Raw genomic sequence first — 23266 nt, forward strand, 5'->3', positions numbered from 1 at the left:
TGGAAATGAACATTAGTAGGTTGAGACATAAATTGACTCAATTTATTGATAGAGTAAGCAATATCAAGTCATGTTGTGGTAAGGTATTGAAGGGCTCCAATGGCTCTTCTATACACAGTGGGATCAAATAAAATGTCTCCATCTGTTGTACTCATTTGATGACTAGTGACCATAGGGGTAGGTACAGGGGCATAGTCAAGCATATTGAACCTTTTCAACAAGTCTAATGTATGCTTTCCCTGATTTAAAAACAAACCAATATGATCTCGAAACACCTTAATGCCTAAAAAATAATGCAATAGACTAAGATCCTTTAAAGAGAATAATGAATCCAGCTTGTGAATAAAATTCCTTAAATAAAGAGAGTTATTGCCAGTCATAATAATATCATCCACATATATCAAGAGAAATATCGTAAGATTTTAGGTATGAACAAAAAACAAAGAGATATCACTCTTAGAATTTTAAAATTCCCAATCCAACAAAGTAAATCCCAATTGATCAAACTAAGCTCGAGGAGCTTGTTTCAAGCTATAGATAGCTTTAATCAACTTACAGATATGATTTGGACACTTGATATTAACGAATCCCTCTAGCTGGTGTATATAAACATTTTCTTAGAGAAAACCATTAACAAAAGCATTGTCGATATCAAACTAACAAATTTCCTATCTGAACATAATAGTAATCGTCAAAATAATTCAAATTATGGTAGCTTTGACAATAAGACTAAAGGCCTCATTATCATCAACTCTTGGAGCTTGCTGAAATCCTTCGCAACAAGCCTCGCCTTCCAATGTTGAAGAGATCTATCAAAATTGAACTTAGTCTTGAAGACCCATTTGCAATCAACAATTTTTTATGTACTCAAAAATGGAACAAGTTACTAAGTGTTGTTCCTCTATAAAGCATCAAAATCATCTTCTATCGCTTGTCGCCACAACAGTGATTTTAAGGCTTTATGTGCAGATATAGGTGCAGTAGTCTAGTCAAGCATTTGCATGTCTTCACCTTAAAGTAACCCGATGAATGGATATTTGGGCTTGAAGACTTCAGTTTTAGACCATGTCACCATGGGATAAAAGTTTTGTTAGGCTTCATTAATTGGGCTTATAAAATGTACTAGACTCAAACTAATAGATGAAATTGAAACTCCCTCATTCAGGCTAGCAACAAGTAATAAACCAGAGGGTAAAGACCCAGAAGGAGATACAGAAGGAGGCAAGACTTGAATCGATAATGTGACAACTGGACTTAAAATAACAATCTCTGATGAAGACAGCTAGTTTTGTTCACTTGCACTCGTTTGAGTAGTAATAATTAAAGGAACTAATGAACTATTAGTGGAGCCAAAGTGTCTATTAATGAAACCTGAGACAAATGGAAATAGAGACAAATCATACACCACATGTCAGGAGATATAAATATGCCTTGTTGCACTCAGGCACTTGTAGCCTTTTTTTTTAGATGCATAATCCAAGAAAACACACTTTTAACTATGAAATTGAAATTTGTGTGCATTATATAGCTTTAGACAGGGATAACAAGCATATCTAAATGGTTGCAAGGATTTATATTTTGACTCTGTTTTGTGTAATCAAAATAAGGTAGTAGTACCATCGGGAACAGGTGTGGGGAGTCTGTTAATAAGATATACTAAAGTTTGAAACACTTCAACCCAGTATGTAAGAGGCATGTGTGCCTGAGCCAAAAGAGTTAGCCCTATTTCAACTATATACTTGTGTTTGCTTTCTACCCTGTTGTTTTAAGGTGAAGAATAAGGACAAGTGAATCTCAAATTAATACCATGTTCTTGATCAACAAGAATGAAAGGTTTGTACTCTGAACCACCATCACACTATCAACTCTTGATTTTAGTATTAAACTAATTTTGAACCAAAGGGTGAAAATGATTAAAAGCATTAATTGCCTCACCCTTATGCTTTAATGGATATAAACATGTGAATCCATTGAAATCATCAACAAAGTGAATATAATAACAATGACTATGTACTAATTAAACTAGGGAAGGACCCCACAAATTGGTATGAATTAATTCTAATGGAAGAGATGCTTGAGAATCAAAACTAGCATAAGGGAAAGAGATTTGGATTTGCCATATTGACATGCTTCACAAACAAGTTTTTCATTGATATTCATAGAGGCATTAAATTTATTCAAAATTTGTTTCAAAATTCGATCATTAGGATGGCCTAACTTGTAGTGCCAATCTAAATAAGACGTAAACAACACTTTTGAAATTACAGCAATATGAGACTTTTGGTGAATATAGGTAGAATTAGCCATGGTATACATGCCTTGTCGTGGAGGCTCGTGCATCAATACCCATTTTGTTAGCTTGTCCTTCACAACACTGCCATCACCAAAAAATTCAAAATTGAATAGAAACCTCATTATCAAAAACTAATCGAGAGATGCTGACTAAATTTTAGTGGCTAAAGGAACAAGCAAAACATCATTAAGACAAACAGGAGTAAAAGAGCATGAAAGAGTCTTGTTACCACAACCAGATATAGGAGTTTGAGCGGCAATACAGGTTGAGATATAAGACTTACTAGTGGGAGTAACCTAATCAAGCTGAGTAGGATGAGGGGTCACATAGTAATTTGCTCCACTATCAAGGTATAAAGCAGAATCATTGACAGTAGATGGCAAAGCACGATAAGCTTGTGGAGGAACAGAATCCCCAAAACAATTCAAACTAGATCCTGGAGGTTGAAAATCTCTGTCAAATCGATGGTAACAATTGGCAACCACGTGACTAGGACAATAACACAAATAACAATAGGGTCGACCACTATTGCCTTGCAACCTACCCCTCAAATAACAATAATCTGTACGAAACTAATATAATTACAATTATTAACATAAAAATACTATGTCTTAACATACATGAAAGCGAAGGTGGCAAATGATGATGTGGGAGGCAACAATAATATGAAAATAAGGGGAAAGGTGCACCAAAGGAGATATTGCAGACACAACGAAACCAATACGAAGTGATGATGATGATGACAGGATTAGTGGGTGCTTCACTTTAGTATAACATCAACTCATAAGTTTGATTGCACACAAGTTGGATATATATGAACCATTAATTCTACTCGGAGGTTTTTAGATATCGAAAAAGAAATTAAGCAATGGACAAGTTTTCTGCTTTCTTTTTATGTGTCTCTACAGTATTGGCACACCATAGTTTTCACAAACACTAAATTCACTACTATCATGTCTCTTTCTGTTCTTTTCACTTCACACATCTCCTTTTTCATTTCCAACAAAAAAGCACTCTAGCTATATTCATAGAAACATTAAAAGAAACAAAGCTTCATCGATGTTATATATACTTGTTCTCTCTTCTTTATTATCATGCATGGGATATTCTGGTCCAGGGCTTGATGAAACAATTGAATCATTTGTGAACATCATTCTTGGTTGCCTTTAGGATTCGCTATTTGTTTTTTCACACCTAAGGTTGTTGTGGCGATGATTAGGTTTGGGTTAGTGCCCTTTTTTTTTTTTTAATTTGCAAGATATTTTTTTTATCAGGTTAATGTCAGAAACTGGAACTTACAGATGGTGACACCCAATTATAATTAAGACTCGCTTTGCACAATGTTAACGGCCATGTTTGCTTGTATATTAGACAATGATGAGAGAATTGATGAGAAATAATAACATCTTCTAAATTGTTTAGATCTCATCACTTTATGTGTATCCTTAACTAATCATTTAATTATACTTTTAACTCCATTAAGTTTAGTCCTTAGGTTAAATTTTAACTCAATATAACTTAATCCTTATAGTTGACTTAGTTATAACACAGTTTTTAAATTTAATTTAGTATAAATCAACATGTTTTGGTCATTTAAAATATAGTCCCTAAGTTTTAATTATTAATTTTATTCTTTATATAATTTTATATTCTAAAAAGTAGTTAGGGACCAATATCTTAAATTTATAAAATTATAAAGATTGAATTTTAATTGAGTCAAAACTATATATAGAGACTAAGTTACATAAAATCAAAGTTTCCATCTTAATTAAAAAAATTAAAATTAAAATTAGTTAATCGAGATTAAAATCAAAATAACCTGTAATAAAAAAGTCTCAATAATCTAAATCTGCTCCAAATTAAAATAGCAAAACATTAATGGATTGAAATTAATGACGACTATAAATATACAGCTGTTGCATATTTATTTTGGTCAATTTCAAGAAACTTTACAAATTCTATACTTCCGAAATAAAAATGAAAACTTAGTGTCTTAGGCTTTTTTTTTTTGTCAACAGTATCTTCTCTTTATGAATGTATTATTTGCCTATTGGAATAATGCCAGAAATATACAGAGGCATATCAGTATTTATGAATCATAATTAAAACAAGCCGGAGGGATCAATTTGAAGAAGAGAATATGAGATATATATGTAGAATCTTCAAGTTAAACCAACATAGTACAGGATTGTGTAATTTTATGCAATTCATATCCACTCTTTTCTTCTCTACTTGGGATTCCAAACACAGGCCAAAAGATTTAGAACTAGCAAGAATTCAAAAAGGAACTGATTCCAACACAGCCACACAAGTTTACGTGCAGAAAAAAAGAAGAAAAGAATTATCCATGGAACATGCAAATTAAAGGAGGACAAAGGTAAAGCAATGAATGGCATATATAAATGAACTTAGAGGCTCACGAGAGAGCCCCAGTATATTGGAACCAAATACATGCTGGCTACCTAAAGCCCCTTTTGAATTAAAAACAACACTTTTACTTATATAATTTTGAATAAAAAATATAACATACAGTTTTTTTTTAAAAAATACAACTTTTTGTTCCTTAAATTTAATTTGTTCTTAATTACTATCAATTCAATTCCTGAATTTTAACTCAAAACAACTCAATCTATACACTTTTTTGACTTAAAACTCAATCGTTATAGTTTTTTTAACTTGATCATTATAATATAATCCTTATAATTCTTTAACTCAATATAAACTACAAAGACTAAGTTGTATTCTAAGTTAAAATTTAAGAACTAAACTTATAATTGAGAGAAAATTTAAGGACTAAAAGTCATATTATCTTAATTTTTTCACAATTTTATTAAAGGAAAAAACACAATTTTTTGTCACTAGAGTTGTAGTTAACTTGGGTGATATCCTTGTAACTTCTTTTTACTAAAGAATCGATCTTTGGAATTGTGGTCAACTTTGATCAAAAGTGTTCAGCATCTTTTACCACAAAGAATGTTGTCAGGGCGGCATGGTTGCAATTCAAATTGTTTTAGAGATTAACTTTTACCAAACGCGAACAATTGTCACAATAGTAACATATTATTGCCACATAAGCGACATGTTATTTTTAAAGATTTTGACCTATTAAAGTTGACTATAAATCTAAAAGCTGAGAATTTCATGATAAAAGAAAATTAAGGAGAATCACGTCCAATAACCTTTTAAAAGAATTATTTATAAATAAAAATTAATATAAAATTGATTGTTTTTCTAAATTAGTAATAAAGATTTGTCTTTTTTAATAGTGACTTGTCGTTAGTCCTTATTTATAACTAATTTTTAAAAAAAATTATTGAATAAGAATCTTTCAAAAAATTGAGAACCTTAATTTAAGTTATAACCATTATTCTAGAGATGAAAAACTATATTTTCAAACATAAATTAAAGACATAGAGAATTTTAGATAAAATTGATATATAGTTTGACGAATACACATCTAGTCTCGCAAGCGTGTGGTGTTCCCCATTTGTTATGCTAAATGGTTGACACTTAATTGCTTGCGTGCACGTTTGTCATATACCGTGTTCTTCAGCATATAGCTGCTATATTTATACTTGACTTCCTTAATAATATTTAATACGTTAATTAAAAGCTTACCACAAATAAACAAGCTGCTTGCCTTTCTTGGCTTTTTCATTGTTATGAATAGAGCTTTGAAGTGTATAGTTATAATTTTGTAGTTGACAATACAATGACGGTAAAACTTATATTTTGATCCATTATCCCTACTAGTATTTTGGATCACATCTACAAGTTTCTTGGTGTCTTTGTAAATACTTACGCTGAAATTCTTTTTATATTATCATAATCTTATTTATAAGAAATAATAGCTTATTATTTAAAATATTTTTTGAAATTTTACTTGTTAACTGCTCTCAAAAAATATGTATTAATCAATTGTTTAAAAGCCACTAATAATCAACTATTCAATACAATGAAGGTATTTCTGGAAAAAATATTTATAACATATTTAATTATTTATTGATTTCATGTTTCGACTAATATATATTAACTGCACTTTCCTTGATCTTGATGAATTAGTCATAAACCTCTTATAAAAAGAATCGGAAACACACACACACACACACACACACAAAATAAGTCCATTTTTATGATACTTTGCATGCCTATTTGTTTAATGGCAAGGTTTAGTTGTTACATTTTTAATTTAATGAGAACAAACTAATTGAATTAGGGTTGACATATTAATTAGAGTGTTTAACTGCTCTATTATTTTACTTAAAGTCTTAAACTGTCTTATTTCTATTTTTTAAAATAAATTTTTTTGTCAAACTAATTTTTTAAAAAAAAAATATAAGTGGGTTGGATGCTTATCAAAATTAAGACATACTTCATAATTAAAAGAATACTTATAGATTTTACCAAAAAAAAAAAGAAAGAATACTTATAGACTTCATATTATCTAGAATAAAGTCATCCCGCGATATGAGTCACATTCTTATTAACTAAATTAAACTTAATCATTTATATTTAATTAACTAGCCATTATTCGTCAAAACGTTTTATGACCTCGTTGTATGTATATATTCGCCATGCGTTGCTGTCAATTCGGGTAAAAGGCTAATAGGCTACTTTACGAAATCTAAATTAATCCTTTATTACAGTCAAGTGGTCGAGGTTAAGGTCAATGTATGCATAAATGCTCCTCTAATCTTATTTACGGGATAAAAAATAAAAATTAATTATAATTCTATCTATAGGATATTTATGTATTTTTATATTTTTTTTATTTTTTTCCTAATTAAATATTAAAAAATTGTTAAAAATAATATTTTTGCCCTAGAGGTAGCAGTGAAACTTATTAAATTTTAAGGTAAAGTTAATAAAATTATGTTTTTTTCTTGCTTTTGATAAAATATATTAAAAGTGATTTAGGAATAAGATTAAAAGGAGTATATAAATGCTATATTTTTTTTAATATTTGCATCTCTTAAATAAAAATATGACCGTGTATTTGGAACGAAGAAAGAAGAATTGAAAGGAAATGTGAGATTGTCAAAAAGGCATTAAAGTGTTTCCTCTTTTATTCTTTTTATTGGTGAAAAGTGGACGGGAATTGAGAACACATAAGTGCTCCAACACTTGGCACATTATCTCTATTTGCCTTCATTATTATACAAAGAATAAAACAATAAAGTTGTAGCCCTGCGCTTCTATAATAACAATGATGACGAATGTGACCCCAAAAATAAATTAATTTAAACACTTAGATCTTTATTTATTGCTTGAACTGTGTTCTCATGAAGAACATTATTGTAAATAATTAACGGACAATATAACTTTTAACAGGATCACAGTGCAAGATAATTTAATTTAAAAATTAATATTTTTAAGTAACTATAATTTAATAATTAAATGAAGCTTTTTTAAAAAAAATTAATTTTTTTACTATTTTTAGAAGTTTTTCCTTCTAATTTTTCTTTCTGCATATTTTTCTTCTCATCTAAATAATGAGTTGATCCTTTATAGTTATTAAATTAAGAAATTATATGGATAATATTGCATTGAGTCAAAAAAACTAAAGAAACTGAGGGCTTGTTTTTTTTTATTTTTAAAATTTTTTTAAATAGCAAAATTTAAAAATTTGTTTGGATAAGTATTTTTTATTTAGTAATTTTCAAAATATTTTTATTTTTATTTTTTAAAAAATGGAAACAACTTTAAGTTGTTTTCTTTTTATTTTTCTTGTTTTTAAAATATACTACATTCAATTATTAAAATTATAGTTACTTTTATCAATTTCTATTATTAATCATCCTCATTAACCATCTATAATCATTACTATTAATTTATTTTTTAAGTGACATAACTAAACAAATTTTTATTTTATTTGTTTTAAAAATAATTTTAAAAACTTTATTACAAAATAATTTTTAAAAATCAAAATTGAAAATAGAAACCATACAAGCCTTGAGTTACTTTGAGTCAAGAAGCTACACGGGGTCCTAGACTAAATTGTTCTTATTCAAAATTGAAGTATTAAGTCAATTGATAAGTGAGGAAAAAGTTAATTTAGGGATCAAATCATTTTTCCAGTAATTATTTAAAAAAAACAAGCAATATGGGTTTCATTTTATTGGATTTAACATCAGGAGCATTGATAAATTAATTATTTGAAGATCTTTTGTTTAATCTTTTGATTTTCAAGTTGAATGTAATTTATCCTAAAGTTATACATATGATATAACTATTATATATATATATATATATATATAATATTTCATAGAACTTATATTTTTGTTCAAAATGAATCTACGTGACTAACTATTTATGTATCTAATAAATTAACATGAAGCCATTTTAAAGCTTATGAAAATGATAGCTTAACTTTCCAGTAAAAATGTCCAAGTTTATGATAATAATTAAAAAATACCACTTCTCTATGAATGAGAGAGAGAGAGAGAGAGAGAGATACATATTGATTTCAGATAAGGAATTAATTAAAATAATTAATTTTTTTAAATGAAACCTGATTATAGTAATTCTAAAATGTAAAAATTTGACTTATAAATATAAAATACAACACGTTTAAGTTTAAATCTTTTATATGGTAAAGTATGTCATTTTGTTTCTGATGCACGCAAAAATACATCACTGTATAAGTGTATGGGTCGATAAGTAATATATTAGTATGTCAAAGTTGATTTTACAAGGAATTAGACAAAATAACAATTGGTAATGAATGCTCACTTTTATTCACATTAAGCAAAACTAAATGGAATTGATTGTCTAACCAAAATTAAAATTAAAATTAATAAAAATGCAACAAAATGCTCAAATCCAACTATTTTTTAAGTAAAAAGCAACCTAGAGTCATTAATCCTCTATTAACTTTTTAAACTCCATTTTAACTCAATTAATTAATTTCACAGTCAATTTTGTTAATTAAAAGTTTTAATAGCTATTAAGTTCTTTCAATTCACTAACAAGTCTCTCTTAAATTAATTATGTTATTTCTAACATAATTATTTAAGAGGCAACTCAAATTAAGAACACTCTACACAGATTATATAAGATAATTAGATATATGTCTATTCTAATTATAAATTAGATAAAATTTAATTCTATATTACTCAATCTAATGGTCTAAATGAGATTCTCCTTTGATGAGAAAAAATTGCAACACCTAAAATCACATTTAATAGTGGCCAATCATTAAATAGACATTAAAGCACAAGATTAAGCAATTAAAATCAACATTAAGTTTAATTAATGGGTAAAAACGACTCTAATTCATCAATAGATTCATCGTTTCTCTAGGTTTAAGAGATTTAGAAACCCATAAGTCTGGAAATTGCAAGACTAAATAGAGAATACATCAAAATGAAGAAGAGAATGAGAAGAAAAACTTAATTGGAATGATTTTGAATGAAACTCACTAGTCTCCCATGAAACTCAAGCTTCTCTACCTGATCTATGGCATTTTTCTTTCTTACTTGGTAAGTTTGTAGTTGCTAGAGATGAGCCAAGATGAAAAATGATGAGCCAAAACATTCAGAACCCTAAAAACATCATTTTTTGTGCAAAGCTATGCACTTCGGTAACTAACATTCATGCTGCAGCATAAATCCCACTATCACTGTCACTGTTAATGAACTATGTTGTAGCGTAATTCTGATATGTTGTAGCATAAATTTTGCATTTTCTTCGTCTTCAATCTTTACTTACATATAGCATTTTGACTCTTAATCTAGACTACCCTACACACAATGTAATATCATTAATGAAATTTCAGTTCAAGTAATTTATTTATTTCAACAAAGATACTACCAATTCTCCCTTCTCACATTCAAAAGCACTTTTATTTCATTTTTCTCAAATAGTACTCTCATTTTCTTTCAAAATTATTTAGGTGACTCCAAATTAAATCTAAAATTCCTTAACAACACATAAACATATTTAAAGTCATATGTTACTGTTCATTTATATGTTGGGTAGTAATCATTTCGTTACCGTTGATCTATAGTTGGATGAACAATAACAAAGAATACTTTTCTTTTTTAAATTTTTTTATGCTTAAAGATCATGTGGGACCACAATAAAAAAATATGTGTGGAACCATGATGAAAAATAATTTTTTAATATATACGGGTAAAAAATCATAATTATATATTATCCATATCTATCTATATATACTGTAAAATTTAGTGGAATTTACTGCTCATCAATACTTTTTTGAACAATAATCCCATTAAATTTTTTTACCCGTGGGATAAAGTTTGAGAAATTGCAAGAATGTAGGTCCACAATTAAAAAGGTACGCAGTAGTTGTGGCAACCTTGATTAAAAAATAAAAGTGAGACTAAATATAAAAAAATAAAAAATAAATGTGAGAGTTGTAAGAAAAAAATGTGAACTTTGACATATTACAATGATATTTCAAACTTTAATTTACATATATTATAAAAAAATATGTGCATAATTTAATGAATTTTTTATTATTTCAAATCTTAACTTATGTGCAATAACAAATTATACATACAATATTTTTTTAAATTTCATTTATAAAATATATAAGATAATATAATGAACTATAAAATAAAGTAAATTTATATGGGATGAACAATGACTTTTTTTAAGAAAAAATATTGCATGCGGAAGGATCATATGCGTGAGTTACAGTAAAAATGAGAGGTCAGAGACCTATCATGCGTTGATTACATTTTTTTTTTATATGTATGAGATAATAAATGGTAGAATAAAATACAAAATTAAATTAAAATTTATATAATAAAATTTTTTATTATTTAAATGTTAATTTAGTAGTGAATAACACATCTTAGAACCGTAAATTGTTCTTTATAATTTTAACATGCACAAAGTAACTCTTTTTTTAATATAATTTTGTTTCAATATGCATGGGGTATGTTATTTATGTTTTCAATATGTGCACAGTTAAAAAAATTCAAAATAAGATAAGTTGTTATTTAAATTTTAATTTCTGGTAGATAACACATAAATCTTGAATTTTAATTTATAAAATAGAATTTCATTTTTTCACATGAGCTCCAGTATACCAGTTAATTAGTCCCCTAGATTACATATAATAAAATACAAATATTATTTTTTACCAACATAAAAGACCAAAATACAATTTTGACCAATCATTATTTAAGGACTTAATTAATATTAAAGAAAAATTAATCTTTTAATCTTTCAACTTTTAACTCATTTGTAACTCAATCGTTCAACTATGACTTTCTGCGACTCAGTCTCTCAATTATAACTCGCTGCGACTCAATTCCTCAACTTTTGATTTACCTATAATTCAGTCATTATTTTTTAATTTTTTTTAAAAAATTTCTTATCAAATAAGAGGGATTAAAAAATGCTCATATATTATTCTAAAATACTCTCCTCTTGCTCATTAATGTGAGATATAAGCTAACATGAAAAAAAATTAACAAAAGTTTAGGGACTAATTATAAGTGATTCAAAAGTCGAGGGACTGAGTCATAGTTGAGGAATGAATTACAAGTGAATTAAAAGTTGGAGGACTAAAAAATTAATTTTTTCTAATATTAATTTGCTTATATAACACTTATTTGTAATTTTAAAGGTCATTTTCTATAATTTTTAAGTCATTTTTTTATAATTTTTATGTCAATTAATGTAAAAGTTTAGGATATCAGGTGCTACTAAGCGAATAATTGAAAGATAAAAATTCCCTTTAATCCTCATATAAATTAATAAAACATAATATTTTAAATAAAAACACATTATTTTTTAATTTAAATATTTTATTTTGTTTTTATCTTTGAAATATTAAAATATCCTGTATATTGCACGAGGTATAAATATAGTTTGATTTATAAATGTAAACTACAACACGTTTAAATGTAAACTATAAAATGTAAACAAGTACTTTTCTTATAAATGAAAAAATTTGACGTATAATTCGTAAAGAAAGGCAGTACAACACATTTAAGTTTATTTATTAGTCACAGCCAGTCAAATTCTTTTATGTACAATATTTATAGTAATTTTAATGATGAAAAATGTTAGGATATGACAGATTAATTGATGATCATGAATACTTTTTTTTTCATGAGAATCAATAGAAAAGATAATTAATTAAGACTGTTGGAAATATATCAGATGACGTAAAGATATGATTTGAATGAGAAATTGAAGTATTAGAATATTGTATATCATTCAAATCATCTGTAGGCTTCTCTTTGATAATCAAAACAACTGTAAAATGGAATATTGTGAACAGTGCGAATATATCCTCTTAGCTTCTTTTATGCAAATTATTCGCCCATCCAACAAACTTCCCCATTCAACACTATAAATAATAAATAACTTTACTTAATTAATTATTTATTCACATGCATCCATATTTAGCAGGAGTGGCTTCCATATATGCTACCGGTACACACAATTAAGGCTACACAAATACCAGACTGGATCGGGTTGGATGTCAACCCGAAATCTAGTCTGAATGGAGACCGGGTTAGAATTTTCAGTCCAAAGACTGGTCTAGTCTTGTTGAACCTAGAACCTAGACCGGGTTGGACTTGGTCCACCGGATTACTGGACCAGTCCAGTTTCTTAAATCCAACTCTCTCCAAAAAAAAGGCCCTCATATCCCATTTCCTATTCACTTGTATCAATATCATAAGCTTACTACCGTTTGAGTTTCAAAGCAAGCACTATTTAATTGCACATGATCCTTGTTATGAGATTAATTATGTTTCTTTCAGTTTTTTAGAGTATAAATAATCATCTTTCTCGCGTATTATATGAAGTACAAAAAAGGTGTCATACTATTCAATACCTATAAATATTACTACTGTTTTTTTTATTCTTGCAAGTGTCAAAGAGCTATTTAGAGATTTGTGTTAATTATAAATGTAAGATTTCCATTTTTTTGTCTTTTGTATTTTATTTTTGTTTAAATTACCCTATAATCATATTTTCATGCGATATGGAGAAATGGAGAAATGACAAATGAGGCTATCAGACTTTAGAGTTCAGAGACCGAGTTTGAAGCATGCACGTGAGGTGTGAGGGTACTGTTATTGGGCTCAACTAAATAAGATCTTTTTTTTTGTAAATAATAATTATTTAATATTTAATATTAAAAAATAACCTGGATCGGGCCGGACTGATTGGTCTGAAAGAGCAGTCTCTAGTCTGGTCTGACCCGTATGTGCAGTCTGACCCGTTCAGTCCAGTTTTTTGTTCGGGTTGAATTTTTCAAGATCGGGTTAGATCGAGTCACACCAGATCGGATGAAACAGATCGGATTTAAAGTTTTTCTACACAGCCCTACACACAACACATATATTACATTATCTTATTATTAAGTGTAATTCGATGTGTGAAATATATGTGAACAAAGAATTGTTTCTTTTCGAAAAGTGAGACGAGATAAAGCTGAGCCACTAATGTGATAAGGGCGAACATATAGTTAGGTATATCCCTCTGTTCGATATATTTTCTCGTCATTCAATAAAAAAATATTTTGTTGTTTTATTTGTTAAAAAATATTTTAACTTTGTAATTACATTCTCATTAATTAAAGAAATATTATTTGTGCAAATATTTCTCAAGTTAAAGTTAAAGCTTGGATTAACTAGTTAAGAAGTTGATCCAACCACTAAATCAAATGTCTTGAATCTGAGCCTTGAATATGTAGCAATAATTAAATTCTTTTTAAGGGGTATGCTTCTTAAAGAGATGCTCACAAACTGGCAATAAATTAGTTTTAATCAAAGATTTGAAATATCAAAAGGCAAGCACATGCTAAAATTAAAATATTAATTAACTCTCTTCAATCTTATTTATAAATTACTTTTAACATGTTTTATGATAATAATAAAAAATTTAAATCTCATTAAGTTTATTTAAAATTTATAAGCTTTCATCTATATCCTAATAAGGATAAATAAAAAATAGTAAAATGCCTTATAAATAAGATTAAAATTAATCTTCTCTCCTTATCTTATAAATTTGATTAGAGGAGTATCTTTTTATTTGATACCTTATAATTAAGATATTTTTTATTTTTATAAAGTATCTTATAAATAGATCAAGAATAATATATAGCATACCTTATGATATAGGGGGTGGAGTAACCCTTGCTAATATAGTTGGTCTATTTTTGTGGTCAAGGACACTCTTTCAAAAGGGTTGGATACCCTGTAAAAATGCAGTCAAGGCCGCAGAATTATAATGATTTTTTTTTATTATAATGCTATGGCATAATCATGCAAAAGTGATAAAAATTAAGTCATATCTAGAATCATAAAGCTTTTACATTCATAAGATGGATTATCAAAAATTTTAATGTCAAAATTATCTCAACAAAGTTGACATGCAAGGAGGTCAGTATTTATTAACTTCTTTATAAATATAAGTCAAAGGCGATCATTTAATCTTTTATTGTGAAGTCTCTAATTTTGCTAATAATGTCAGACAGCAGGCTTCTTTCAAGTAGTTTGTGTGTGTGTGTGTGTGTGATGCCTAATTAATAATATAAAAAATGCAATCTAAATTAATTTAAGCCATGCATATTTGTGATTAATTTGAAAACATTAACAATCTATGCGTACAAAGTTCTTTTGTAAAAGTCTTTTGAATTACTTTAATTAAGTAACTGATTGCATATAAAGCAAGGTAGTTAATCACCTCCTGATTAATTAATGCTTGGATTCAGCAGAACAACTATTAATAATTTTAATTATTAATTTTTTATGACATGAACAACGTTGAATCGAATGTTATAATAACTTTGACGGTTTAATTTTTTTTTTAATGTTAGACTACTTTACAATTGTAATATTAATTGCAACACTTTATATATTAATTACCCCACTCAAAACGGTCACAATAATGTAAACTGTATTAAAAAATTGTGCAGTCACTTACGTACGTTGAGGACATGTGGGTATACATCATTAAATATTTGATCCTTTCACGCACGCACGCACATTTGATTGGCAGGAATTAGGTCCCTACATAGTAACTATTTTCCTTGTCGTGGTACTCAAATATACTCTATTTGGGTTTTATACATAAATTATATAATGGGCGGATATTTCTTTTTATGCATTACTCACTTTGATCTTAGTTATAAGATATGTTTTTTAAAAAAAATTAATATTCTTTAACATAATATATTTGACATACAAATTTAAATTTTTTTAAATATGAGTAAAATTGAAAATCTATTATATTTTCAAACAAAGTTAATAATTTAACCTTCTCTCTTTGATTCTAATAAGTTAATTAGAAGTGTCTTATAATAAAAGAATACAATAATTATTTTGTATAAAATGATATCTTATTAATTACTTTTTTATAAATATATTATTAATTATTTTATTTTATTTTATTTTTACACTTCCGAAAATTTTTATGAGTATAGTCAAATATTCTTTATGAAAGAGAAACTGTTTTTAAAGAGGATTTATTTAGTAAGAGTGAATTGATATTTTTCTTTCTTTATCAGATAATATCAATAATTTAAATATTTTTTTAGTTGTGAAGAAATAGTTAAAAGTAATTTATATATAAGATTGAAAGGAGTAACCGAGTAAGCAAATTTCAATTTTTTAAACTCAATTTAAGAAAATTAATCAATCTAGTTTGATAATTATGTCTCAAAATTTTAGACTAAAATGTCTTTGTTATTAATTCTTAACTTTGTTTCTAATTTAATGATGCTCATTTTATAAAAAGTGTATAATTTTAAAGATAATTAAATAATTCACTAAATGATATAATTCAATTAAAAATGCTGTATAATATATCAAAAGGAGGGAGTATAAAAAAACAAGAAATTGTATTAAGGATTTGTTTAAAATAAAACAGAAAGGAAGTGATCAAGCAAGTGTGACATAGATAGTAGTGATATGGGCTTTTAAAGTATCGTCTGAGAATTTTATTCTTAAAAATATATTTAAAGAAAATCTCTTAAAAGAAAACAACTCTGGGCAAAACTACTTATGTGATGAGGGGGACCCCCCCCCTCCTCACCCAAACTCACCACCTCTTCCCATATATTTATATGGGTTTTCAAAAATTTAGCCCTTAAAAAAGTTTTAAAAGGATAAAAGAAGTCTGATATACCTGGATGCAATATATACAAATACTTATATAATATTCCTTCCTATTCTACTTATATAAGATAGAGAGAGAATAATTTTTTTATCCTATTTCTAAATTATGTCATTAAAATTTTGATAATAATTTTTTTTCTTTTATCCTTCATTAGCAGTTTATACACATACATACTCCTTTTATTTAAAAAAATAAGACACTTTTTAGATTAGATGTTAAAAAATAAAATATTTTTAATTTTTAATGTATGATTAATAAGTTTTTTTCTAAAAATACCTTTAATAAATAAATCAGTTAACTATTTACCTTTAAAAGAGACACCGTATTATATAAAAATAAATAAAAAAATAATATTAATTTAAAAATTATTAATTAACTTCTTTAGACATATGATTCAGTTAAATATATATTATATTTTTTTAATGAAAGTAATTTTTTTTAACAAAATTGCCCCCCTCAACATAAACCCTGGTTCCGCCCCTGGCTTTGATAATATTCAATTTTTTTTAAAAAAAGTCTTTTACTTACTGACTGACTTAAGGGGCGAAAAGCACAGAAGTTATCAATTTATCATCATTACTTCTCTCTTTTTCAAGCTTCAAAAATCATACTTTGTTCTTGTGCAGCAAAAGATCTAACCAATACCCTTCTTCGACGTGGATATATACTTTATTTGTCTGTAAGACGTCAATCCATTCGGAAGAAAAAAAGGGGCAAAACCAAAATCCTTTCGTTCTGGATAGAAATTCTAAAAATAAAATAGCCATACCTGTAATTTAACCAAGCTTTAAATTTTAATAGTTAGCAAAATCTGCATTCGAACTTTGTAAATGAAAAATATAAAAAAAAAATCTCAAAATATTTAAATGACTTGCTGTTAGCTAAGATATCAGCCAGATGTATTAAAAACAAAAAAGTCAGTGTAATTCATTGTTTTAATGGTCATGTTCTCTCTCTCACGCACAGCTGGCTAAGACTATAAATATTGATATTAGATGGATCAATTCTTTCAGTGCTTCTCGTCCCTTGGCTTCAATTTATGAAGTCCATCTTCACCTCATTCTTATACCTCATCTGACTGTTCCTTTTCTTCCTTGATCTTCTTCTTCTCTCCCACATAGCCTCTTCATCGTCTTCTTCTTCAATCTTCATCACCATATTATTACTCTCTGCAAGAGATGATGCCTCCTGAGCAAGAAACCACGACCGTACATGTGACGCCGTCCAGCATTCCGTCCATCCCCAACCGGCCACTGCCGGAGAAAAGCTCCGTTCACGCTGATCCAGGAGGTTCCGCCACTAACGACGACAAACCCAGTTCGGATAAATATGGCATTCCCCTTCATCAGCACCACCCGTCGTCAGCAACACGTTCCATAGTTCTTCACCAATCATTGCGACCCGTTACCCTCAAAGTATGTATCTTCAAATCTTCACTCTCTGATCAACAATGATTTCCATGTTTGATATTTTCATATTTGCGTAGTCACTTTTTAACTTCTTAGTTCTGAAGACGTAAGTATATATATATATATATATTATACGTAACAATATGATTTCATATAACTAGCTATTTGTGTTGTACGTTAGTGAATTTCTAAAGTTGCACTGATGATCAGAATTTCTGCTTTTTGTAGTTTGAAGACGTTTCTTACAGTATGACCTTTGGAAGCAAAAAGAATGGAGGTTGTTTTTCTTCGGATAACTCGAAACCGACCCGGACAATTCTCAACGGCGTGACTGGGACGGTCCGGCCTGGAGAATTGATGGCAATGCTGGGCCCGTCAGGCAGCGGCAAGACCACGCTACTCACAGCACTAGCTGGCCGGCTCGCCGGAAAAGTTTCCGGCAACATAACCTACAATGGCCTTCCTTTCTCTAGCTCCATGAAGCGCAGGACTGGTTTTGTCTCACAAGACGATGTGTTATACCCTCACCTCACTGTTCTTGAGTCGCTGGTTTATACGGCTTTGTTGAGACTTCCCAAAAGCCTCACCAAAGAAGAGAAAATAGAACAAGCTGAGATGGTTATCACGGAGCTTGGGTTAACCAGGTGCCGAAACACCGCCGTGGGTGGTGTTTCCGCCTTGTTTAGGGGAATCTCGGGTGGGGAGAGAAAACGGGTTAGTATTGGGCAGGAGATGCTTGTGAACCCGAGTCTGTTGTTGCTGGACGAACCCACCTCCGGGCTGGACTCGACGGCCGCTCAACGCATAGTGGCAGTGCTCCGGGGGATGGCACGGCGTGGCCGGACGGTGGTGACCACTATTCATCAGCCGTCAAGCAGGTTGTACACGATGTTTGACAAGGTCGTCGTACTATCCGACGGTTGCCCCATTTACGCAGGAGTATCGGGCCGGGTCATGGAGTATCTCGAGTCCATCGGGTTTCTGCCCACTATCAACTTCATGAACCCGGCTGATTTTCTGCTTGACCTTGCTAATGGTAAGTAATAAATTCACCAAAACTTGTGACACTTGCATGTATATTCCACAATTAGCAATTGATTATGTATAATCTATAAATATTTCTATTTACGAATTTATTATTATTACTAATTATTGTCTTGGGATCACATCAAGCAAGAAGATTTTTCATTTTCAGTAAACTTTTTTAAAAAAGTTTAAATATCTCCACCCGTCTGTGTATGTCTAACTCAATTTATGATATTTATAATACAGTTAAATCTTTTTTTGGGTGAGGATGATTTGAATGGTTTAGTTTGAAAAAGAAGAGCAAGGAGGATTTGTGTATGTGTTTGTGTTGTGCATGTCAACTTCAGAATTGAGGCACTATAGGTCACAGGACACAACCATGCATGATAATAACAATTGAGACTTTGTACACTTGGTTATTATTAGTAGAGGGATCGTTTTCAAACGTATAATAGTAATAATGGAGGTGGTGCAAAAAAGGTTTGAGGTTTCTTTCTCTGTTCCCATGATCTTGTTTTCAAGGTGGCAACACTTCATGGGTCACTTGAAGCAGTAATTTGATAACACACTACACTACCGAACGTCAGCTTCACAACACGTTTCATTGTGATTAATGTTTGGTGTCCCTAAACGGTCTTGTTCTCATATGACCCGATAAAGTTTCTTTCATGGAATAGACATTTCTTAGTACTTCTCACAGTACTAACATTCACTGTTCAACTGTGTAATCATTGATAATAAGTTTCAGTGCAAAGTATAGTTTTAAAAAACTCGTGTCTGATAAAATTATTGATGAGTCTGAAATTATGGGTTTGAGCTTTATAGTTGAAAGATTAAACTTGCATTAAAATCTGCAGAGGGACATGTTTGTTTTGTGATTAGAACAGAGGATTTGGCAAATTCTGTAATTCTACCTTTCTCACTCACTAGGATTCCCTGGGTTTGAATTGTAGGCATTGTGGCTGATGTTAAGCTGGATGATCAGACTGACATGCAGGGCAGATTAGATCACATTGAAGATCAGTCTTCAATAAAACAGTCTCTGGTTTTATCCTATAAAAAGATTTTATATCCTGCTCTGAAAGAAGAGATTCAGCAAAATATTAGAGACACAGCTAGTTCAACACCAGGAACACCCGGACGAAGTAAGTGAAAAATTCTCGTTCAATGGGGCTCGTATTGTTTATGACTTATGGATAATGCGGCTTCCTATATATTATATATTATAGGAGCATATAAAATGGTCATTAATCATCATGCCTGATCACTAGGCTTAGAGAACCAGTGGAACACCAGCTGGTGGGAGCAATTCAAAGTTCTGCTTAAGAGGGGTTTACAAGAGAGGAGACATGAATCCTATTCAGGCTTAAGGATTTTCCAAGTCTTGTCTGTCTCAATTCTCTCAGGACTTCTCTGGTGGCATTCTGATCCTTCACACATACAAGATCAGGTAATATGAAAACTCTCAGCTCCTTGCACAGACCCTTCAAAATCAAGCATTCAAAAGTAGTGAAGAAGAACTTTGTCTCAACAATTTGCAATTCTGACAGGTAGGCCTGCTTTTCTTCTTCTCCATCTTCTGGGGATTCTTCCCTCTATTCAACGCCATCTTTGCGTTCCCTTTGGAGAGACCAATGCTGATAAAAGAAAGATCCTCGGGAATGTACCATCTTTCATCCTACTATATAGCCAGAATGGTAGGTGACCTACCCATGGAGCTTGTCCTTCCCACAATCTTTGTCACCATCAGCTACTGGATGGGTGGACTCAAGCATTCACTAATCACCTTTGTGTTAACACTCTTAATCACCATCTTAAATGTGCTAGTCTCTCAAGGAATAGGCCTAGCACTTGGAGCCATATTAATGGAAGTGAAGCAGGCCACAACCTTAGCTTCAGTGACCATGCTGGTGTTTCTGCTAGCTGGTGGCTACTACATTCAGCAGATGCCATCTTTCATAGCATGGTTGAAGTATATATCTTTCAGTCACTACTGCTATAAACTTCTGGTGGGAGTTCAGTACTCAGAAAATGAGGTTTACGATTGTGGATTAGGGTTGCATTGTAGGGTAGAGGATTTTCCTGCTATAAAGTGTCTTGGAGGTCTTGCTCATTTGTGGGGTGATGTGGCTGCATTGTGTGTGATGTTGATTGGATACAGAGTTGTGGCTTATGTGGCTTTGAGGATGAGGCAGCCTCACTGACTTACTACTACTGGCTCACTCATAGATTAGAGACTGCAATATTTTTATTCCTCTGTTTTGTTGAAATTACCAGCTCCGTCCAAGTGTTAGAATTATTTAAATTATATGCGATAATAATACTTGAAGTCCTCATGGTTTATTGATATGAAATGAAACATTAAATAATTTGCACATAAAGCCACTTTTCTCCTCTTTCTTTCTTATTTTGGGCCAAACTCAGTTTTTCCTTCTGTGGGCATATATAAGTAAATAAAGATATTGGCATGACCATTTCACACCAATGAGTGCATAATTCAGCTAGTACGAGTGGTGCTAGCTTAACCAATGGTCTTAAATTTGAGCTTTGAGTATGAAACTGTGTTAAATTCTTGTTAGGAGAGCTTTTCCACCTTGTGTTCCTTCCCAACTCAACCGAATTTGTCAGTAGTCTAATGTGACTTTTAGATACCAGATGGTTTGAAACAAAAAAGAAGTTTCAACACTTTAGCGCTATTGATTTTATTATCATATATCTTGGAACTCTTCCAATAAAAATAGCAGACAAATGTATTTTCATCAAACAAATGCGTGTATTGGGAGACATTTCCGGTCTTACCGAAAGCTGAAGATATATGAATCCCATGTTGCACTACAGCTTAGCTTATTTTCACTTACCTTGGTGCATTTTCCTTGTGTGAAAAGGGAATATCTTTCAAATCCATGAGAGTTTTCGGTGAATTTCATGAAAACAGAATATGCTTCCGAGAAATATCTTCCAAAATATGCCTTAGAGATGAAGAATCAAATGCTAAGTAATAAGTAAGGCATCTCTGCATGGACCTCCAGTTAAATTTATTCAATTCCCTCATGACAGTTACCAGCAACTTGAGGTAATAATTGCATTCCGATTACTACACCTTATTTTCAAATTCTTCTATAAATAGGTGTGCCTAGTAGAGTTATATTACCAAGGGCCAAAAAACCAGGTGAAGAACTCTTTTACTTTGAAGAATATATTGTTACTGAACATGGCTTCACTCAAAGCTGAGAAACCTTGTTGCTCTCAACCACCAGGACAGGTCAAGAAGGAGCCTGCTAAGCCTAGTGAGACCATCCCGAAGGATCCAGCCTCCAAGTCCAATGCAGCCCCTAAGAAATCTGAGCGCAAGTCTCAGCCTACGAAGACGGTATGAAATTATGCATATAACTAGTGAGTCCCATGTGTTGTACAGAATTTGAAGAAAAAGCCACACACTCCATGTCTGTGTTTCTTATATTATTAAACATGCCTATGACTTATTAACTTCTTTAGTTGTGTCAATGATCAAGTAATACTATCTTTCGATGATTTTTCAGGCAAGCAAGAGCAGCAAGTAATTGGAGAAGATATATCTGAGAGGAATGAAGATGAAAACAAGAGTGTTATTGGTATTATGTGGAGAATGAGTAGTATTGTACTATATGCTTGTTGGTAATCCCATCATGTAACTACTGACAAGCTTGGCCTGATAAATAAAAGAAACTTACTATAATTACACTTATGGCCGAGATGCAACAATGTTTCTTTTGTTTTGTTTGGTTTTGGGTTGAAGGTATCCTTGTTTGTTTGATGAACTGAACCAAAAATATAGTGACAGAAGTAAAAATTTGAGGACAGAGAATATTAGCAAAATTATAATATGGGACTTTTAGGGACATTGAAATTAAACACAAGGCATAAACCTTGTACATAAAAACTTGTGTTTTTCTCATTTCAAGATTTCAGTAAAAAGGTGTTACCCTAACTTGACATGCAATGGAAGAGTGGACCTCTCAAATGAATGGACAGAATTATATATAGGGACATGAACGGACACATAGTATTAAAATTCCTGTCAGTCCTATTTTTATTTTATTTTTTGTTGGGAATGAAACTGGAGCATTCAACCAAAAAGGAATTTACACATGAACATAGCTTGCTCCTATCCTCCTTTTTATCATCCATCCCCGTCCAACAATAGTCTTATAAATTTTAAGGATGACAAAACCTTCATATCAATATGAATTTCACTCGATGAGAGATTTTAGATATTGGTTATAAAAAATCAAAGAAAAAATTGCAGTATTGGCAGTCACCAAAACTATTATATTATTATTCAACGGAAAAGGAAAATGATCCAAGTTATTTATTTTTTCAGATTATTTGTTATAATAGAGCTCTTTGAGGTATGTTAATGAGATCAAGTTCAAAAGCGTTGTGCAAT

General features: G+C 30.3%; 1 protein-coding gene across 2 annotated transcripts; it reads left to right on the forward strand.

Annotated features, from left to right (window-relative positions):
* The first annotated feature begins 17437 nt into the window (after nt 1-17437).
* LOC129311902 (ABC transporter G family member 21-like) lies at nt 17438-22564 on the forward strand. 2 transcript variants are annotated; one of them, XM_054954387.1, is made up of 6 exons: nt 17438-17820; nt 18043-18850; nt 19794-19985; nt 20112-20390; nt 21776-22210; nt 22380-22564. In XM_054954387.1, the coding sequence occupies exons 1-4, from the start codon at nt 17584-17586 to the stop codon at nt 20297-20299; spliced, it is 1425 nt and encodes a 474-aa protein (XP_054810362.1). In that variant the 5' UTR covers nt 17438-17583; the 3' UTR covers nt 20300-20390; nt 21776-22210; nt 22380-22564. The 2 variants fall into 2 exon arrangements, with proteins under 2 accessions (XP_054810362.1, XP_054810361.1); XM_054954386.1 differs by having other exon boundaries at nt 20112-20290; nt 20391-22210.
* The last annotated feature ends 702 nt before the right edge of the window (nt 22565-23266 follow it).

This window comes from Prosopis cineraria, unplaced genomic scaffold (assembly GCF_029017545.1).
Source record: "Prosopis cineraria cultivar Desert tree isolate PC_DT_omini unplaced genomic scaffold, ASM2901754v1 PC5, whole genome shotgun sequence".
Taxonomy (NCBI): domain Eukaryota; kingdom Viridiplantae; phylum Streptophyta; class Magnoliopsida; order Fabales; family Fabaceae; genus Prosopis; species Prosopis cineraria.

Bases quoted from the DNA above. Each gene is read 5' to 3' on its own strand.
- LOC129311902 (XM_054954386.1), top strand. From the start codon at position 17,584: ATGATGCCTCCTGAGCAAGAAACCACGACCGTACATGTGACGCCGTCC. The intron at 18,851-19,793 runs GTAAGTAATAAA...TTTGAATTGTAG, and splicing joins TCTGCTTGACCTTGCTAATG to GCATTGTGGCTGATGTTAAG. The intron at 19,986-20,111 runs GTAAGTGAAAAA...CCTGATCACTAG, and splicing joins ACCAGGAACACCCGGACGAA to GCTTAGAGAACCAGTGGAAC.